A 19390-nucleotide genomic window follows, 5' to 3' on the forward strand; every position below is an offset into this window, starting at 1 on the left:
GGACGACTTGTTGGAGACTGCAGGAACCACCACAAGCTGAGTCTAAAAGAGTCCCTGGCTATTCAGGACCAACCTTTCAGGGGTGAAGAATGTGGGCGCCTGGTACTGCTCACTTCCAGGGCCTGAGCTCAGGGTCTACCAGAGGGGCGCCAGCCACCCACAGCCTCTCACCCATGGGGATACAACTGCAGCCAATGTGGGCAAGTGTGGTATCAAGTTAAGTAAGATATGTGTTTAAATACGTCAAGTTTTTGCAGTCATTTCCTCATTTTTGTGTACAAGAAACCACAGAAAAGAGGAACCCAGGGCTGCCTTTGCCTCTCAGAGGCTCTGCCTGAAGCCACCCTAACGTGGTCCAGGGCTGTGACGCATCCTGACCCTCCATCAGCCTCCGCTTCCTCTCTCTCCCCGCCCAAGGCTCCACCACGAGCCTTCTCTGCTTCCACTTTCAGGGATTCTTGGTGTGATTTTTATTTGTATTTAACACTTTCGTTACTACAACCTCTACCCAAGACATCCAAAATCTCTCCACACACACTTATTCCATCTGTATTATTTCTAACTTAGATATTTTGCATCACAAAACCCCTCCAAAGGGGTCTATGGTATTAAAGTCTTTAGTTTTACAACAATAATTATAACAACAAGAAGTAACATTTATTAAGTATGTGTCATACGCCCGGCCCTCTACTGCTTTACATAAATCATCTCATTCTGTCACATTCAACCACATCTAAGCATATGCTTAAATTTGCCAGTTGCACTTAAATTAATTAAAATAAGGATATTGTTGGTCATCTGTAAAAGAAACGTCTCAATATACTGAAGTGGAATTTATAGAATAATATATTCTAAAGTCTTACAAAATGTACAACACTAAATTATGATAGAAGACCATGAAATTTCTGTTTCTATCATGGAAAATAAAAAATAAAGTATCCACTTTCGTTTTACCCTATTTGCTTCTCATACCTTTCTCAAATTCCTAGAAATGACAGCTTCTAATACATCAAATAAATATGATTAGATTCATATATTCAATTAAATCCCTTAACTAAGAAAGTAATATACAAAGTGAGTATTATGTTCTTGCATGAACTCCCATATTGTGTTCTATAACAAATCACCCTGACATTAATCATGGAATGAGGGTTGAAAAGTAACATGACTTTTACTAACCCTTAACATTCCATTGTGAAGCTGTATGCTGTTCTTGATCAAAACTCTCATTTTATTATCGAGAATTACATTATTCTCCAAATGAGTGAACTTTCTGTTGGGGACAGGAAATGAAGGACTGCTAACGCTGGAAATGTATTTTTCCAGTCTCAGTATTAATACACGATATACATTCATATTAATAGTAACTCTGAGAACTAGTTTCACTTCTTCTACACATAAGCAATGAACAGTCTGTGCAGAAATATGGATATTAGCAGCAGTGATGTGGATATAATAATATGGGGTTTCCTTTAATGTACAGCCATTTCTAATATTTTGTAAGAGCACGTGTACAGGCAGCTGTCACAGATGTCCATCAGAGCTGGATTAGATGAAGGCAAACAATGCAGGCTTCAAGGATAAACTGAAGCTGTAGCTCAGATTTTCCGCCTCTCATCCAAGGGCGCTATAGGACCACTGTCTTCCTCCTTTAGGCAAAAAAGAGGGAACTGATTATGCACGGGCATTTCTCCCCAGCTGACTGAGACGTCTTCTTACCGTCCAACAAGAGACAGTAGAAACTAGAAATTTCATAAGAAAATGTGGAAATTTCAAAAATATCTCCATCCTCAAGTTTGTCATCTTTGCAATTCTTCCACAAAGTCTACCATAGTGGTATTTCTACGGCAGAATCTATTAGCTCAAAATTTTACCAAAACACGTATTTCTCAACCAAAAAAGGAAGTGAATGCCTGAACTGTTTTCTAAACAAAAATTTTATATGTCATGCACAATAATAAAGTTTTTAATTACTGCCATTAATTTCATGTGTAACAACTGCAAATTTCATGTGTGCAAAAGACTCCTTCTTCCAAGTCCCCGAATAACTTTATAATTGTATTAAATTTATGAAGAAATAATAAATACAGAATAACGCAAGGATGAATGGTACTTTCTAAGGTAATGAATAATCTTTCCATTCAGCTAGGATTTTAGTTCAATATATCTACTCATGGTGCCAGAGATGGGACTGGGGAAACCGACACTTTCATACAGTTGCTAAACATAAACCAGTCCAATCTTTTGGGCAAAAAAAAAAAAAAAAACCTAATAAAATTTAGAATGCATATACTTTTGACCCAGAATTATACTTCTTGGACTTATGATAGAGATACAGTCATCTAATCATGCAAAGATCTTATGTGTAAGGATATTCACGACAACAAAAGGCTGGAAAAAACTTAATTTCCTTTCTTAATAAATTATGATACAAAGGAATACTTTTAAATTGTTCACACACGGTGTATGTATGGATTTGCTTGTACACATGGACGTACACGTGTCCACACACGTATGCACATGTTTATATAAATATGTATACTTTCTAGAACAATTTGTTAGACAACATGAATAATGCTAGGATACATATTTCCAAACTAGATTTCAAGTAAGAGTGAGTCATGACCAAATCTTTAAGATTATGCCTCAAAGAAATGATTTCAAAGGTAGAACAGGACCTTGTTTATGTATGTATTTGACAACTATAACACAACAAATTATAAATCAAAAGGATCAACGTAAAACTGACTGACGATGCCTGACCCTGTTCACTGCAAGATACCAGGTTACCTGGAAAAATGTTTCAACTGATCACGGTCTAGGGTGTGGATGTGCAACCAGAAAGACTCAAGTTCAAATCCTAGCTCTGCCACCAAACTCCTGTAAGATTTTAAGCAATCTGCTGACCCCTTCGGAGCCTCAGATAACAGTACCTCCTTTGTAGGGTTTGTGTGAGAATGGAATATGATGACAGTTATAATGTGACAACAGTGCCTCCCAGGCACATAACTGAGCTCCTAGTGACAATTTGACTTTACAGATACCTCACTAGCTGAAAACTGAACTATAGCACGGCCTATTATTTTCCATATCAAGTATTTGAAATTTACTTACAGCATATCAGAGAACGTTTTCATGAGACGGAATCATACTTGATTCCACCTGCACTGTGTTTCCAAAGCCCAACACAACATCTGGCCTCAAGCAAACACTCCAAGGAAATGCATGTGTGTACGTGTGTGTGTGCACACAATATATGCATACAAACACTGAGAAGTGTAACAAAATGACGGTAGCAATTGCTCCTATTTGATTTAACTTTTTATATCAAAATTATACATGCACCCAGTTTAAAGAGTTAACTAGTCCTAAAGGGTTTGTTACAAAAACTATCAGTCCCTTGTCCCAAACGTCACCCACCTTCTCCTCCTCAATTCTTTTAGCTGATTATTTTATTGACAACCATAATTGGTGCGATTGTATTATTCCTTTTCAGTTTTCTGTTTTAGTATTGCCTGTCAACTTTCCCCATGGAGAATGACAATGTGACCCTTTCCTTTCCTCCTGCCAGCCTGTCAGCCCCCTACACACACACACACACACACACACACACATCACCCATACACTGTAAACCCTTCTCTTCACTCCACGCTCCCAAGACAATTATAGAGTAATTGTGGTTGGATCAATATTCAACTCAATCAATAATATTCTATTATTGTGATGATGTAAATGTAAACAAATGAGTTCCATGTATTAATATATCATGAATTTTCCTTTCCTGTACAACTTTTTGTTTTCTCTAGAATGAATAAATACCTTGAGGGTTTTTTTTTTTCTACTTTAGTCTTCTATGGATTCCATCCAAAATGGCCTACAGTTGTCTGACTCTCTTCTCAAGAAGTTAAGACATCATGCAGTCTATCAACTTCATCTTCCAGAAGCTGTTCTGGAACCTTCTCATCTGCTCGCATCTGGACTCACACCCTCTATGCCAACAGCCTCACTTCACCATCATTCTGGGAACCTCCCTTGTCCTTCTCCGTTGTCGGGTTCCCTGTTTCCTGAATCCCACGTATGTTTTCTTGGCTGACTCCATTTTGGTGAAGCACATCTTGCAGTCACTCCCTGGGAAGTAAATTTTCAATGACCTTGGTACCTGGCCATGACTATTGAAAGCATGCCTGGGTCAGGGACTGCAGGTGGGTTGCAAGTTTCCCTCAGAATTCTTAAGATCGTGCTTCCCTGACTTGTAACTTCCAGTATGCTGTTGAGAAATCCGATGATCAAATTCCAAAGCGTGACTGGGACATTGAGCTGCACACTGGAGACTGACACGCTGGAATGGACTGTACTTCAATTTAAAAAATTAACAAATAAATTCCAGGTTCTTTATTTCTGACGTTTTTTCTCCCTGTAATTTCTCCCTCGCTGTTCAGAAGTTTCACAATGATAGTGCCTTGGTGTGGGTATATTCTGACCTACGACACTAGAAGTTCAGGGGATCTTTCCAACTTGTAAATTTATGTCTGAGCTCTGAGAAAATGCTCTGAAAGGCTTTGTTGCTGGTCCTCTTCCAAACCTCCTCTGCTGCCTCTACGGATTTCCTATTATTTAGGTAACAGACCTCCTAGATTGTCCTCCAATTTTCTTATTTTATTCTCTCCTGTTTTTGCCTGAGAGCTCTTATGAGAAATTTCTTCAATTCTGCCTTCTGATTCTGCTATACATTTTTTCATTTTTGCTATAATGTTTCCAATTTCCAAACGCTCTTGTTTCTTTTCCCCTGATATTCCTTTTTTAAATAGCATCCTCGTCCTGTCTCAGGGTTACCATTTCTTTCCTTACCTCTCTGAAGATAGGAATGATTACCTTTTTGAAGTTTTTCTTTTCCTCAGTATTTATTTTTTATCCCTTGCCTTCTTCTGTTTATTTTGGGGTTTTATATGTAATAGGCCTTTTTCAAATACCTTTAACTGTTCATCCCTGCAAATGGGAACAGCTGCTCCAAGAGAACCAGAGCGGAGGCTCTGAGCACCTGGGGAGGCTTACCTGTCCTGCCCTCACCCCAGGGTGAGCCGGCAGGGCTGTTTCATTAGAGAAGTTCCTGGGCTTGTTCAGATCTTCCAGAAAGATACTTCCGGCCCCTACCTGAGTAGAGGTCTTTCTGCCAGGACGCTGATGGCCGGGTCGGGGAGGAGGAGCACGTGAGGTGTGCGGATGTCATTTAATCACTACTTTTGATGAAATACTCTGATCCTCAGTCGTGCCTCTGTCCTCTGAGGGAGAGACCCTCTCTCTGCCACAGCATAACGACCTCCAGGATCCACCACAGACTGGGAGGGGACTTGGAAATGTAAATGATTCTCAAACAGCTATTCACAAATCCAGACAACGTCAGCCTCCTTTCACTCCAACATCCAGAGCTGTCTTGCCACCAGCTCCCGACACTCTGAGTCTGCCACGTAAGCAGCCTGGCCCCTCACATCTGCTCCCTCCATCACCACACAACCACCTGCTTCCAGCTTCCAAAACATTGTTGCTGCTGCCTCCTATTTTGTTTTCTCTACTCTTGTAGGTTTTTGAACTTAAAAAAAAAAGTCTCCTTCCTGTTATTTTAATGCACTTTGTGGTGGAAACGAAATTGCCTTTTTGTTTAATTGATTATCATAATTTGATAAAAAAGTTTCTTTTTGATACCATTGTATATTTTCTAAACTTCCTATAATAAATCTACTTACTTGGTACTCAGGATATAAATTTATTTGGTAAAACAATCTAAAGAAATGACACCTTGAATATACAAAGGTAATTAGGCTGACTCTCTCCCCTTTGGGACTTCCTCCAAATATCCATTTATCTACATATAAAAAGAAAGCTTAACTATAAAAAGGACTTTTCTATTATACAATGATCATTGTTCATAATGAGACCTTGAAGTATGGCCATAATCCTCAGAAGCTGTCTAAATCATCAGCTATTTCAGCATAATTATAACAGACGCTACCTTTCCTATGACTATTTCTGAACCTTAAATTATCTCCTGTGAAGAAATCCTAGGGAATGAGTGCAAATCGAATCACCATTGGAGAATTTCCCAAAAAGCTATCAAAAATAAAAAAGCACCTGTACACACGTGTCCTTCCCAGAGGCCACTGCAGGTCCCAGAGGGGCTGACTTCGCTTCTACTGAGCTGGCTCAGCTAACGGATAACCCACTAACACGACCCTCTTTAAGTGAGATGATTCAGCATAAAACCTCCAAAAGAAGAACCCTTTAAGAAACAGCTGGACATGAAGGCTGCCTTTTGGAAGGCTCTCCTTCCCCTGTCCGCTAGGACAACACTCTGGGGCAGTCTTCTTGTGCTGCTCGGGTTTGGAGTTAGCTGTGTCCCCTGACTCACTCCCAGTGCTAGGCTGTACCCTGATAATGTTGATATTTGCACACAGTCCCTAGAACACTGCCACATATGACACAGAAGGTTAAAAATAAATGTCTTTCTGTTACAAGCAAGGGCAGATAGTCACCTACTTTTTCAATGCACTGATTAATAGCAGTATGCGGTCAGGAGGAAGGAAAATAAAGAGAATAAGAAGAAAGGGAAAGGAAGAGGCTAACAATGTCAACTGCTTCTGAAGCTCTGAAGGACAGAAGATGGAAAAGATGCCACAGGATTTGGAAATGGAAAGCCAGGCAAATCAGAAATAAGAAGGCGGTACCAGATGTCACTGCTAATTATTTAACATTATTCTGTGTGCTCTGGATGGTACAATAAATACGAACAATTAAAATTAGAAAGGAAAAGATGAAATTCTCATTATTCACAGATGTGATCAGGGTCTATTTAGGAAACTCAAAGCAGTCAGCTAAAAATGTTATTGGAAACTATATGAAAGGTTGGTAAGGAAGCCAAGGACAAACTTAAGCAATTATTTTTTTCCCATGGAAAAATACCAACCAGTATAAAAATGTAATGGGAAATGGCACCAGTCAAAATTGACGATGGTAACAAAACAACAATAATGAGAGTCAGAGCCCACATGGATTGAGTGCCAACCCCCTGCTAAGCACCATGCTATGCATTTTACCTTATTTCACTTAATCCTCACATCTCTAGGAGATACGACTCTCCGTACCCCCACTTCATAGATGAGGAAACTGACGCTGAAAGAATGGCAATAATTGGCCCACACTGTGGAGCAGCAGGTGGAAATGTCAGGTTCCCCATCAAGCCACACCCCAGGCTGACCCCGGAGCCCAAATGCGCATCCTGTAGTAAATCTACTGACAGGAGAGAACTGTACAACATCTGAACAACGTAAAATCTTTAGTAAACACAGACCTATGCATTGTTCCTTGATAGAAAAATTCAACGCTGTAAAGACACCAATTCTCCTTAAATCACTCTACATCTTCAACGCAATCCAAGTAGAACATTCACCAAGATGCTTCTTCTCTCGTCCTCTTTCTCTCTCCTTTCCTCACCCTCTCTTTTATTCTTTGTTTCAGTCCTTCTGATAAAATGATGCTACAGCTTATCTGGAAGAACAAAGCACGTGGAAATAGGAAGATCCTGCAGAAGAGATTAGTGAGGGACCTTGTGCTACCAAACACTGGAATACACAACAACGCCACAGATGCGGTCGTCGGTGCCCACGAGTAGACAGGTTAATGCAACACAACAGGGAATTCAGGAATGAAACCAAGTGTTCACCAAAATACTTACTATGTATGTAACAAAGTCATGTTTAATCAGATTGGCAAGGCGTTAAAAAAAAAAAAGTAAAAATACTCAATGTTGGAGAAGGTGAAGAAAATCGTGCAGTTTGGACAGATGGTCAGTGGGAACATAAAGTAATACAATTCGCATATAGACAGTATTACAATGAAAACTCTGACCCAGTAACCTCATTACTAAGACGTTTTTAAGAAAACAGAGGCATATCTTAACCACAGTACCGCTGATTACAGCAAAGTACTGGAAATGACTTAGAATGGACAATGACAGAGGAACAGCTCAATAAATTTCAGTACATAATTAAAGGCAACTTACATACAGTCATTAAAAGTATGACATATCTCTACTGAATGACATGAAAAGATATATCAGACAGAAAAATATCCTGCATAATATAATTCCATAAGGGACATTATATGTCTACATGTGCTAATAAGATAGATGCCCAGAGAGAAATCACAAGAACAAAAATAGTGATGAAGGTAACGTTTATTAAATACTTACACGTGGACCAAAAATATGTCAAGCACTTTAACTGCATTATCCCTTAGTGTTGCCACAACCACCCTATGAGGTCGGTACTACTATGGCCTTCCTTTATGTGATGAAAATAGAGACTTAGAGACGATAGCAACTTTTTCAAGGTCACACACAGCCAATGAGTGGTGGAGTCAGGATGGTACCCAAACCACCCCCCACTGCGCCATGGGGGGGGAGCCTCCGTGTCCACCCAGCGCTGGAGACGGCGGCCCCAGAGAGGAGGGTCTGAGGGATGCTGGCTGCTTCTTCATTTTGTTCTGTATTATTTGAATCTTCTGCCAGGAACATGTATTATATTTTGAGACAGAGGAACAGAGAACAAAAAGAGAAATTAAAGCAATTGCCTCAGCAATTTTAGTAGGCTGATGGAGATGAACACATTTCAGGAAAGCGAGGAGTGAAAAGGAGACGGGAAAGAAGTGGAAAGTACACAGAGTGGGATTGAAAGAGGGCAAAAGCCCCTCCCATCCATGGTGTAAGTATAAACTAGCATGACCCTTCGGCAGGGTGTCGCAGCGGTGAGCCACCAAAAATGAAAGCACGCGTGTCCTTTTCCCCCAGAAATCTCCTTCCCAGGGACCTCCCTAAAGAGATGAGGAGGCAGAGTTACACGGGGACTTCGTAACTGTCTGCCTTTCGTTATCCGAAATGCAGTCTAGTGAAAAGGGCTCCGGGCTTGCAGTTCAGCCTCCCTGGGAGTGAATCCCTGCTTTGCACTATGCTGGCTGTGACCTTGAGGAAGCTACTCAACCCCTCTCAGCCTCAGTGTCTTTATCTCTAAAATGAAAACAAAAACACACGCCTCACAGGATGGCTGTGAGGATGACGAGAGATAAAATACAGCCCAGTGTCTGAAACGTGAAAAAGTATCCGTTATCTCCCCTTCACCGCCCACTAGTATGTGCAACTCAGAGTGGGTCTGTAAACGTGAACCAAAACTCTAGGATACGCCATTCTGCTTGGAGTATTCCACCTCACTCTGCGTCCAAGTACCATAAAACAGTAAATCTGGCTTTTAAAGTCATTCGGAAGCAAACCTACGCTACGATACTTTTGACACTTTCTCAATCTCAATTAGCACTAAACTAATTAACCAAACTGTTGGCTACACTAGAGTGAGTCACATTTTTCTTCCTTCTCCGCCATCCCTGGTGTGTTGTAAGGGTGATTGAGTATCTAATTACTTCTTAATTGAATGCACATATTATACATTTTTCTCTAGTTCGAACTTAATGCTTTTAGTCCAGAAATCCAAGTCAATGATATTAAGCTGGATTGGGATTTGCGTAACTATTACAATGAGAGAAGGTTTGTATTCTGCCTAATTATAAGTAAATGTGGGTTTTAGCATTATTTCCTATGGAAATATTTCAGGTACAGGAATCTGCCATAAATGACCAATTTAGATGATTAGTAACATTGTTATTCTTATTTACAATCTTTTATTCCTCATTACAGTGATTTTATTGCTAGGACTCACTAAGTACAATCATTCTTTAAAGAAAAGATACCATTAGGGAACCATTGGTTCTACTCATACTAAAATCAGAACGAACATTCGTATCTGTGAAAAATTACATGAGTTTCTCTGCACCATAAAGGTTACAGGAACTCTCACATGGTGTAAACAAGAAAAACATAAACCTGGGACTCCTTGGAATGCAACCAGTTACGTTAATCAGAAATACTCATTTACGGCAAACCATAAAAAATATTACTATCAAAATGGTGTTCTGATTCAGTGAATACTTTACCAGGAGAGTATTTCACGAGGCTTTTTTTTTTTTCCTTCTGCAGTATGCAGGAGTCAAAAGCCCTCTGAAGCAGGAATCCCACACAACAAAGATCTGTCTGCTTGCTTGTTTCTAGATATGGAGCAACCATCTGTAATAATTTAAAGATCTCTTCAAGCAGAAGCTTAGATTAAATGCCTTTTGGGATCCAATTCAACTCCATGCTTCTAAGATGCCTATGAAAACAGTCTCTGCAGACAATCCCTAAAAACCTTTATGAGTTTGTAACCACCAAAAGCACAAGAATTCAGAAATTCTGCAGGAGTTTAAAGAAACACTGGAATAGAAAACAGACCCATCCAAAGCCAAGGTGGTCTTATTCTCTTAACAATTAATTTCCTTTGATAATGGTGTTATGCAGAGGCAACAATCTTGATTGGAGAAACCTCCATATTATCCAACAAGTATTTCAGATTCTGTCCAAGATATGAGCCCTTGTCTAGACTATTTTAGCCTGGTATGCCACCAAAACGAGTTTTAACTGGCATGTTTGCTTAATTAAAATGAAAGGAGCCAAAAAAAAAGAATAAGGCAAATCCATTTGTTCTAACATAGAAATATTCCCAAGACCTATGCAGCTGAATTGACAATCTTTCAGTGCAGCGTATTTTTAAAAAATATTTTTTAAAATATTTATCACCCTTGTCAGGGGCATGTCAGTAGCTATCTTTCTTACATGGTTTCTTCTTTCACTTATCCTCTTCCCCTCTTCGAGCGATGGCTTCTATCCCTAACAAAGGGTTGGGGCAGGTAAGTCCCTCTCCAATCTCACGCCATGACCCCATCATCACCCTCAGATCACTCCATTTCTGTGCTGAGATTTCAGATTTCCTAGGTTTTGCTCTATATGTGAGCTCTCTGCTATATATGTTCATCAGAGCATAACTGTCACAAAATAAAGTGAAAATAGCTTTTTTTTTAAAAGGTAGGTCAGGGGACGTCAGTCTTTTGATCACGTCTCTGTATTTCCTTGGTAACTGCTAACATCCAGGTACGGATCAATAGATCTAATGCAGGTAAATTTTCCAAAGCCCACTTTCAAAAGAGTCTTCACCTTCATAGCTGAGACATTTAAATCAGATGCCAGTAAACCTGCCTCCCACTGTGGATGGAAATAACAAACCACAGTACCGCTACCTGCCCCCAACAGATGGCACCGATGAGTCATGTCACTCTTTCCCACTGTGCTCAGCTGTGGATGCAGAATCCTCCTTAACACTCTCGAGACAGTTCACACCAATCAGAGCTGACACACAAGGCTGAGTGCACTAAGTCCTCTGTGTCTTTTATTTTTATAAATCTTTCTCCGTCAATCCTACGTGGAAGAGAGGGAGGGTGTTCCTGCAACAGCCTAAGGGACAGCCGATTTATGGTTTCTGGTTTGTGATGGCAGAGATGGAGACACGGGTGGATGTGGGAGCTTCCAGAAGGCGACTCTGCAAAACTGGATGACAGGTTGGAAACGTGAGGTGAGGCGGGGAAGAGAAGTGTCAACCATGACTTGAATTTCTAAGAAAACTGGAAGAAAGTCAAGTCTGGGAAGGAAGATCACAGATTCAGTCTTTCACATGGTGAGTGTCAGATGTCTCTGACACATCTGAAAGGAAAGCTGTGCAAACAGTTGCGCATCCAATTCTAGAACTTAACAGAGGGACCCGGGGTCGGGGTATAACTGAGCGGCTCCTCTGCATTCAGTGCCAACAGCAGCCGTGAGTGTGGATGCTTCACCCGCAAAGAGAGCAGCCCCGCAGGCTGAGGGGTGAGGACTCCAGCGGCAGGTGGGCTCCTGGGAGGCCCCCGGGAGTGCTGGGCTTCCACTGTTCCCTAGTTCTAGGATGAAGATGCTCTCTTAGTCTCTGCGAACGTCATCATGGAAAAGAGAAACCAGAAAGAACAGGCTGTAAATGAGGAGGACGCTGAAGTGAATGCTTCTTCGTGAATAATGTTTTCTAAACACGTCTCAAACTGGAAAAATAAAATTTAAAAATTGATTTGAGGAAATTACCGGAAATGAGCACCCATGGGGAAAAAGACATAATACAACATGTTTAGATGAGATAATCTGGTCCCAGTAATTTTCTTATGAAAAACATATTAAGTTTAAAGTCATGAAATCTACTGTATTTAAGATATCATAGTATATTAATGTTCAACAGACAAGCTGGCCCATGACTGCAAAATGTTCTCTTTTCTTCGTCCCAAACACAATTCTGTTTGAATTCATCGAGGGGGAGGGCAGAAAAAAAAAATCTTTCAGGGATTTTTATCTACAGTAAATTATTAACATTCCTAATACATAAAAAAGAAGCAAGGACTACTTTCCTTCTTTAGTAATCTCGAAGAAATGTCTATACAGCTTTGATATTTTTGATTCTTGGGTTAGTAACAATTTTTATATCACACAAAGCATAATAGATCGGTTGAGCACCCCTGGTATTTTGGCCTTTTCCTGAAATCATTTTGAAATCCTCAAGGAAATCCATTCCATTGTCAGGAAATTCTATATAAGACAGTAAACAGAAAACAGCTATATCCACTGAGCTTTCATTTCCCACCCTAACGCTGCGCATCGTGTTAAACTATCAGAGTGCGGCGAGTCCAAGTTCTGTTGACTGAAAATATGGCTTTGAGCCTTCCATTCATCCTGGAAGAGTCATAGCTTTTACCTACTTGGTCGTTCAGAGTTGGCATTATCCCTTCCCCACACAGCCCCTCCTTTTCCATCATGTCTTAGCCTTTTCTAACCTGTAACTCTGTTAGGTTAGAAAAGAAACCTGATCTGAAGTTGATGCCAGCTACAGCTTTATTAACGCTAAGAAGACAACATTATTAATTGCACGAATATACTTGGGGAAGACTTCAGTGCAGTCTCCAATGTGACTTCAAAGACCCAGGAAAGGTCTTTGCCTAAAAACGTGGACAAGTTTGACAAAAGGATCATTCAGAGATATTTATTTAATAATCCTTATTTTTTTCTTCTTCCTTTTTTCTGTTTTTTTTTTTCCCCTAATCTATTTAGGACACTTATATTTTCCCCTCTGAAGGGGGAAAGGGAGACTATTTAAAGAGCTTTGTGGCACTGTTTTTTACAGGAAACAAATAATTATAATTAATTACAGTTACTGTAAACATGTGTTTACAATATCTCAGTTTAACAATATTTGAGTCGCAGTAGAAACAGGCAAGTCTTTGAACAGCCAGAACAGCTTTTTAAGATGGGTTCCTGGGGGAACAGCATAGTTCAAATGATAGAGCATGTGCTTAGCATGCACGAGGTGCTGGGTTCACCCCAGCACCTCATCCAAAAATAAACAAACCTAATTATCCCAAAAAAATAAATAATAAATAAATGAAAATAGGCTACTACTTAATGAAACAAACAGAAAAATAATCATTTCATTGGAAGATTAGTACCAATATTAGCAAGTAAGCTGGACATAAAGCTGGGTCTTATTTTGGTTTACTGTTACTAAGATTTGGTTCTCCTATGTCAATCAGAAAGTTCAATTCAAATTGGCTCCCAGAAATCTGAACTAGCCCTGCACCTGGGTGAGTTATATGCTAATTCTTTAAACAAGTACAAAACCATAGTTCAATCTTCCTAAATGGTGATACAAAAAGTCACAGATTATTCATGGGAATAATAAGTCTTGGTTATCAAAACCCTCCAGATGTCTAGACATGTCATGCAAAAAAAAATGTCATTTTAAGTCCAAAAACTAAAGTTATTTTAGTAACACACAGCTGAAATAAATCTGAATTATTTTGAACATTTTTTAGAGAACCATCAGGAAAAAAGGGTTTTTTTCCTTTTCAGTTCCAAGAGCTTAAATGAAACATTCATGCATTAAATTCAAAGTCTGACTGTCAAATCATTTCACTTTAATAAAAATTTGAATTACCTGCCTTAGGGCATTATTAAATATCAAATAAAAAGCACACATCCATAAGTCTGATTTCCCAATATAATTTTTATGTAGAAGTATGACTAGATTTGTATTACACATTTCAAGATAAAAGGTTCAAAAATGTATTCATAAAAGGGTGAAGACAGAATTGAAGTCGCCTTTGAAAGAATTTCTGCACCATTCTTAGGAATTTTTTTAAAAAATGACCCCCTTTTAAGTAATCTCAGCCACGAAAATAGGGAAATAAATCCATCCTCTTTCTTAAAATATCTAAACTATAATTATTAAGACTTTGAAAATTATACATTATCTTCCTGTCATATAATGAAATATGAAGTATGTGAAATATATGTTATCTTCCCATAAACATTTCAGAGAGTGTGTGTCTGTGTGTGTGTGTGTGTGTGTGTGTGTGTGTGTGTGTGTGTGTGTGTAAGAGAGGGATAAAATAGTGAAGGCTATTTAGTTATTTAGAGAGGGGCAACTCTGGTGTAAGGCCAGACATGGATCAAAAATTCAAGGCAATAATCTTATTTCATAAAAAGTATCATTTTCATATTACTCAGCCATAAAAAAAGAATAAAATAATGCCATCTGCAGCAACGTGGATGGACCTAGAGATCGTCATTCTAATTGAAGTAAGCCAGAAAGAAAAATACCATATGGTATCACTCATATGTGGAATCTAAAAAAAAAAAAGGAAAAGAAAAAAAGGACATTATGAACTAACCTACAAAACAGAAACAGACTCGTAGACATAGTAAACAATCTTATGTTTACTGGAGAAAGGGGGTAGGAAGTGATAAATTTGGGAGTTTCAGATCTGCAAATGTTAGCCACTATATATAAAAATACATTTAAAAAAACAAGTTTCTTCTGTATAGCACAGGGAACTATATTCAATATCTTGTAATAACCTTTAATGAAAATGAATATATGTATGTATATGCATGGCTGGAACACTGCTGTACACCAGAAATTGACACGTTGTAACTGACTGTACACCAATAAAAAATAAAATAAAATAAATTTTTAAAAAGTAAGAAGTGTCACTTCCAGTTACCGCCCCAGCAAGCAGGCACACCAAACCTGCCGGCGCAACCCATAAACTCATGTTCAGCAAACCTCACCGCGCCTCACTGCCTGCCCCTCTTACTGCGTCGTGCCTGTGAGCCCCTTCCACCCTCCCTCTGCTTCAATCTCCCACCCTCCCTCTGCTCTCACCATTTTTACCCCATTTTGCCTCAAACAGTAGAGTCATGAATCACTATCTATAAACCACCCCCTCCAGCCTTCATATTACAACACAGAAAGTGTCCTTTCTCTTAGCCAAAGTCAGTCTCTATGTCTGTTTAGGATCCTGCTCAGTTTTTCAGAGACTTTCCTGCTGGGATTAGCCCCTCTGAGAAACAGCAACTTCAGCTCCTCCCGTCCATCGGCTCGTTCCCCTCACAGAGAAAAGTTCTGGTACTTCTTAGCACAGGGAACTACATTCAGTACCTACAATAGCCTACAATGAGAAAGAATATGAACAGGAATATATGTGTATGTATAACTGAATCACTATGCTGTACACCAGAAATTAATACAACATTGTAAACTGACTACATTTCAACAAAAAAAAATTTTTTTAATAAAATTAAAAAGTCTCATTCTCACCTCAAAAAAAGAAATGATATATATGCAACATGATAGAGCTGTCAGTCCACACTAAGGCAGTAATCAAATTGTAATAGAAAAATGTATCAAATCAATACACATCCTATACCTTAAACTTACACAATGTTATATGCCAATTATATCTCGGCTGGAAAAGAAGACTCCTTCAGTCCCACCCCCTCTCTGTTGCTGCAGCCTTCTGCTCCTTCCCCACCCAGCTTATCAAGAGCTGCCATCACAAGGTGTCCCCACCTCCTCCCTTCACGCTGGACGTCTGGCTCACGCAACACGCAGCCCCCATCGGCCTGCCATCCTGACCACCAGCGTGGGAACGCTCTGCCAGCCAGGCTGCCTGCGTCCAGCTTCCAGTTCCGATGCTCAGTGACTGAGTTACTTTGGGCAAATGACCTAACCTCTCTGTCTTTGGTTACCTTGTCCTAAAGTATCACCTAAGATGTTATGAACGCCTGAGGTCAACCCTAGGTAGCGTTAGAACTTTATACGTACACATCGGTGTATAATTTCTATGCCAACGACTCCCCCATTCACTTCAGACCTTTTTTGATCTCCACTCTCGAAAATTCCAGCTGCCTTCATGACAGGTCCACTACTGTGGCTGACAAGTCTTGCCCCTCTCTCCATCTCAGACAGAGCCTCCTCCAGCTTTCCTGTTGTCACGCAATGACACTCTGTTCACACAGTTTCTAAAGCCCCAAGCTCCAGAAGTTTCCTCTGGTGTTTCCCTCTCCCTCTGCCCTTGTCCAATTTATCACCAGATGTCACCTGCAATGGCTTTTTCACGCATGTTAACCTCTCTCCATCTGCACTGCTCCTATTCGAGCATCCAGCCGCCATGCCTTCACCAGGCTACCCAGTGGACTTCTACAATTCCCTTCTACTCCTGGCCTGGCCCACAGGAATCCAATCCACTCATCCTCCAGCCACTGTGATCTCCTGACAACACACATGGATCAGGTCACACCCCTGAGAACCCTTAGGGGGTCTCCACATGATGAAACAAAGATGTCTTAACTTGGCTGACAAGGCCGTCTGACAGGGGCCCTGCCTGACTTCCCCTTTGATTTCCATCCTCCAGACTCTCCGGGCTTCTTCCAGGTACCTCGGTGCTTCAGATTCTCCCCACCTCCACAGGGAGTGGCCCCTCGGGTCTTGGCAAAAGATATTCCCTCTGTCTGAAATCCCTTTCACTCCCTTTCCTTGTTCTTTTCATTTATGGAATTCATCACAGTGTGTTTATGTGTATTTTTGAAGTGTTTGTTCTGCCATCATCAGACTCCCTAGCTGAGACTTTTAGGAGGGAGGGTGGAGACCATATCTGTTCTTTTCAGCTCTGGATACGCAGAACCAATTCCAAAGTCGATGTTCAATAATTTTTTGATTGAATATTATTTAATATTATTTAGTTCATCCACTGTTAAGACCTCGCTTAAAGCGCTCTGGGATTTTCTCCATCTCACCATGGATGAGTTACTGAAAGTTCCTTCTCATTCCCGCCACGGGTGACTTTGCCTGGCCCTCACCATCCCCACAATTAGAAGAAGAGAGAGGCGAAGGGTACTGGCTAACAGAGAAACAGAGAATGAAGGAGCAACTGGCACAGAGCTGGCTGGCACAGGACACAGAGTTCCAAGGAATTTCTGATTTCCCTAAAGACATTCCAGACCCAAAGCGCCACGTGCCATGATGGAGTCAAAGTAACATCAACAGGTTTCAACTCTTAAGCAGCTTGAAGTCTAGCAGAGGAAATAAGAGATACACGAGCAGTTACATGGAAGGAAAAAAGTGAAACAAGAGGCCCAATTTAAGGGACAGGCAGAGCATTTGTGCGGAGGGCGGAGGCTGGGGCCTGTGGGCGCTAGGATTTCAATGGGCAGAAGAAAGGGGGAGGAGGACTTGGGTAAGCAAAGCACATTCACAGAAGAAAAAAGACAGGGAGCACAGGGCGCATCAGTCCAGTAATAACAGAGGCGCGAGGAAGTGGACAGGGAAGCACGTGGACAAAATGATCCATCACCCTTTAAAATTCCTATGCTGACTATCTAGCTCGTGAGACTGCAAGCTCGAGGCAGAGATGTCTGTCCCTTTGTGACTCCCTGGTCCACTGTGCCACTCACAGGGGATGAGAGGCCCGACTCCCAGTGGTCCATTAAACAGCCAAAGCTCTGTCCTGCACACAGAGGAAACTTGCAACAAACGCTTCCCTCCCACGGGAAGCAGTGGTTTGCCAGCAACGCACACTGACCCAGGTACGCGCTCCTGGGCCAACGACAAGGTGAAGAAGTCATCCAGTACACAGGCGTTTATGTACATTTTATCTTTTCCACGTGTATGTTTTATTTTGTCAGTCCTTAAGGGTAAGGAATACATACATTGAATTCAGTATATTAAAATGTATAATTCTGTTTCGGTCAATAAAGAAACATACCATACTCAGAGGATGAGGAAGTGTTTCTTGACCTAGCAAACAAAAGCACTTCCATGGAACAAGCATTTCCACTGGTGCCAGCTCTGCCCTCACCCACCCACCCAGGTAAGCAAGACGGCCAAATCTGCACTGGACAACAAGGGCCAGCCTGGAGGCTCATCCCCTCCTCCAGTCCCTTCTTTTATGTTCCCCGGTCATCAGGAGGTGACAGCTGCACTTTCAAGGGTGCAGCCACAGAGGAAAGCACTAAAGAGGCATGGTGTTATCACTGCTTCTCTGCCTGGGGCGCCTTCTCTTATGAGAGCCAATATTAAAGCGAAAGTAGGATGAAAGGCTGCTCTGCTGGGAAAACATAAGGACTGTTTTTTTTTTTTCAACACAGCATGAAATTTTTTAAAAACCACCTGACTCATAATTAACAGGGCTTGAGAATGTGTCCCAAATTTAAACGCAGTGCGTTTGTATTGCTAAATTATCAGGACCATCACAAGAGCAGCTTTGGTGGAACAAGGCTTAACCGTGCGCCGCATTTTCCTTACTTAATCCGCACGTACCCAGACGAAGACGCCCTGGTTCCGGTTCTCTTTGGCTACTGAAATGCAGCTCTTATGACTCTGTCACTCAGTGGCTGAGTGGGTCTAAAATTGTCTCCCAAAATCCCATCACAGCCTTCCACAAGCTCCGCCCCCTTCACATGTGTCCTCAGCCTTCGGAATTCTTCAATCTGGAAATAAAAGCAGAACAAAACAGATTAATCACTGACCAGGCGTTAACGAGACTGGGGCTTCATAAATGACAGAATGTGCACCAATTACAAGAATTTAAAAAGAGAAAAGTGAGATTAAACGTCAAAGAGACAAAAACACTTCGTTCTTGCAGACCTAAGACATTAGACAAGACTCTTGCAAGAGGAATGAAGACACCAGGAGTAGAGCTGTGAAGCCCAGCCATCAAAACCTGCTGGATTTGTGAACACGTCTCTCAGAAAGCTTACCTTTGCGTAGAACATAAGAAAGAGCAGACAAATGAGTAAGTGTTCTGAAATGCTCCCCACGCACGTCTTTAATGAATGAATGCTGATGCTACGGTATGCTAACTTTGATTAGACGTTAAATCTATTAGGTGGAGGTTTCTCCACCAAAAGGGTCTTTTTGTGGCTTGTCTAGCCCTTTGGAGAGCACAGATCCAAAGACTGCCTCGGGTTCTCCAAAAGTTTAAGCCCACCTTCCTCCCTTGGCAACGTCGATTTTCAAATTCATCGCCCTTTCTCAGATGGCCTTCCCAGATCGCATGGTTTCCCATGACC

General features: G+C 40.9%; 1 protein-coding gene across 1 annotated transcript in view; it reads right to left on the reverse strand.

Moving 5' to 3' along the window:
• Nucleotides 1–533: 533 nt before the first annotated feature.
• CA8 (carbonic anhydrase 8) overlaps nucleotides 534–19390 on the reverse strand; it is a 76876-nt gene continuing 58019 nt past the window's right edge. The window contains exons 8-9 of the mRNA XM_031441585.2: nucleotides 18639–18808; nucleotides 534–1649 (exon numbers count right to left, since the gene is read on the reverse strand). Coding sequence (XP_031297445.1) covers nucleotides 18674–18808 — 135 coding nt within the window. The 3' untranslated portion in view covers nucleotides 534–1649; nucleotides 18639–18673. The remainder of the gene's footprint in view (nucleotides 1650–18638; nucleotides 18809–19390) is intronic.

The sequence above is a fragment of the Camelus dromedarius genome, chromosome 30, assembly GCF_036321535.1.
Source record: "Camelus dromedarius isolate mCamDro1 chromosome 30, mCamDro1.pat, whole genome shotgun sequence".
NCBI lineage: Eukaryota > Metazoa > Chordata > Mammalia > Artiodactyla > Camelidae > Camelus > Camelus dromedarius.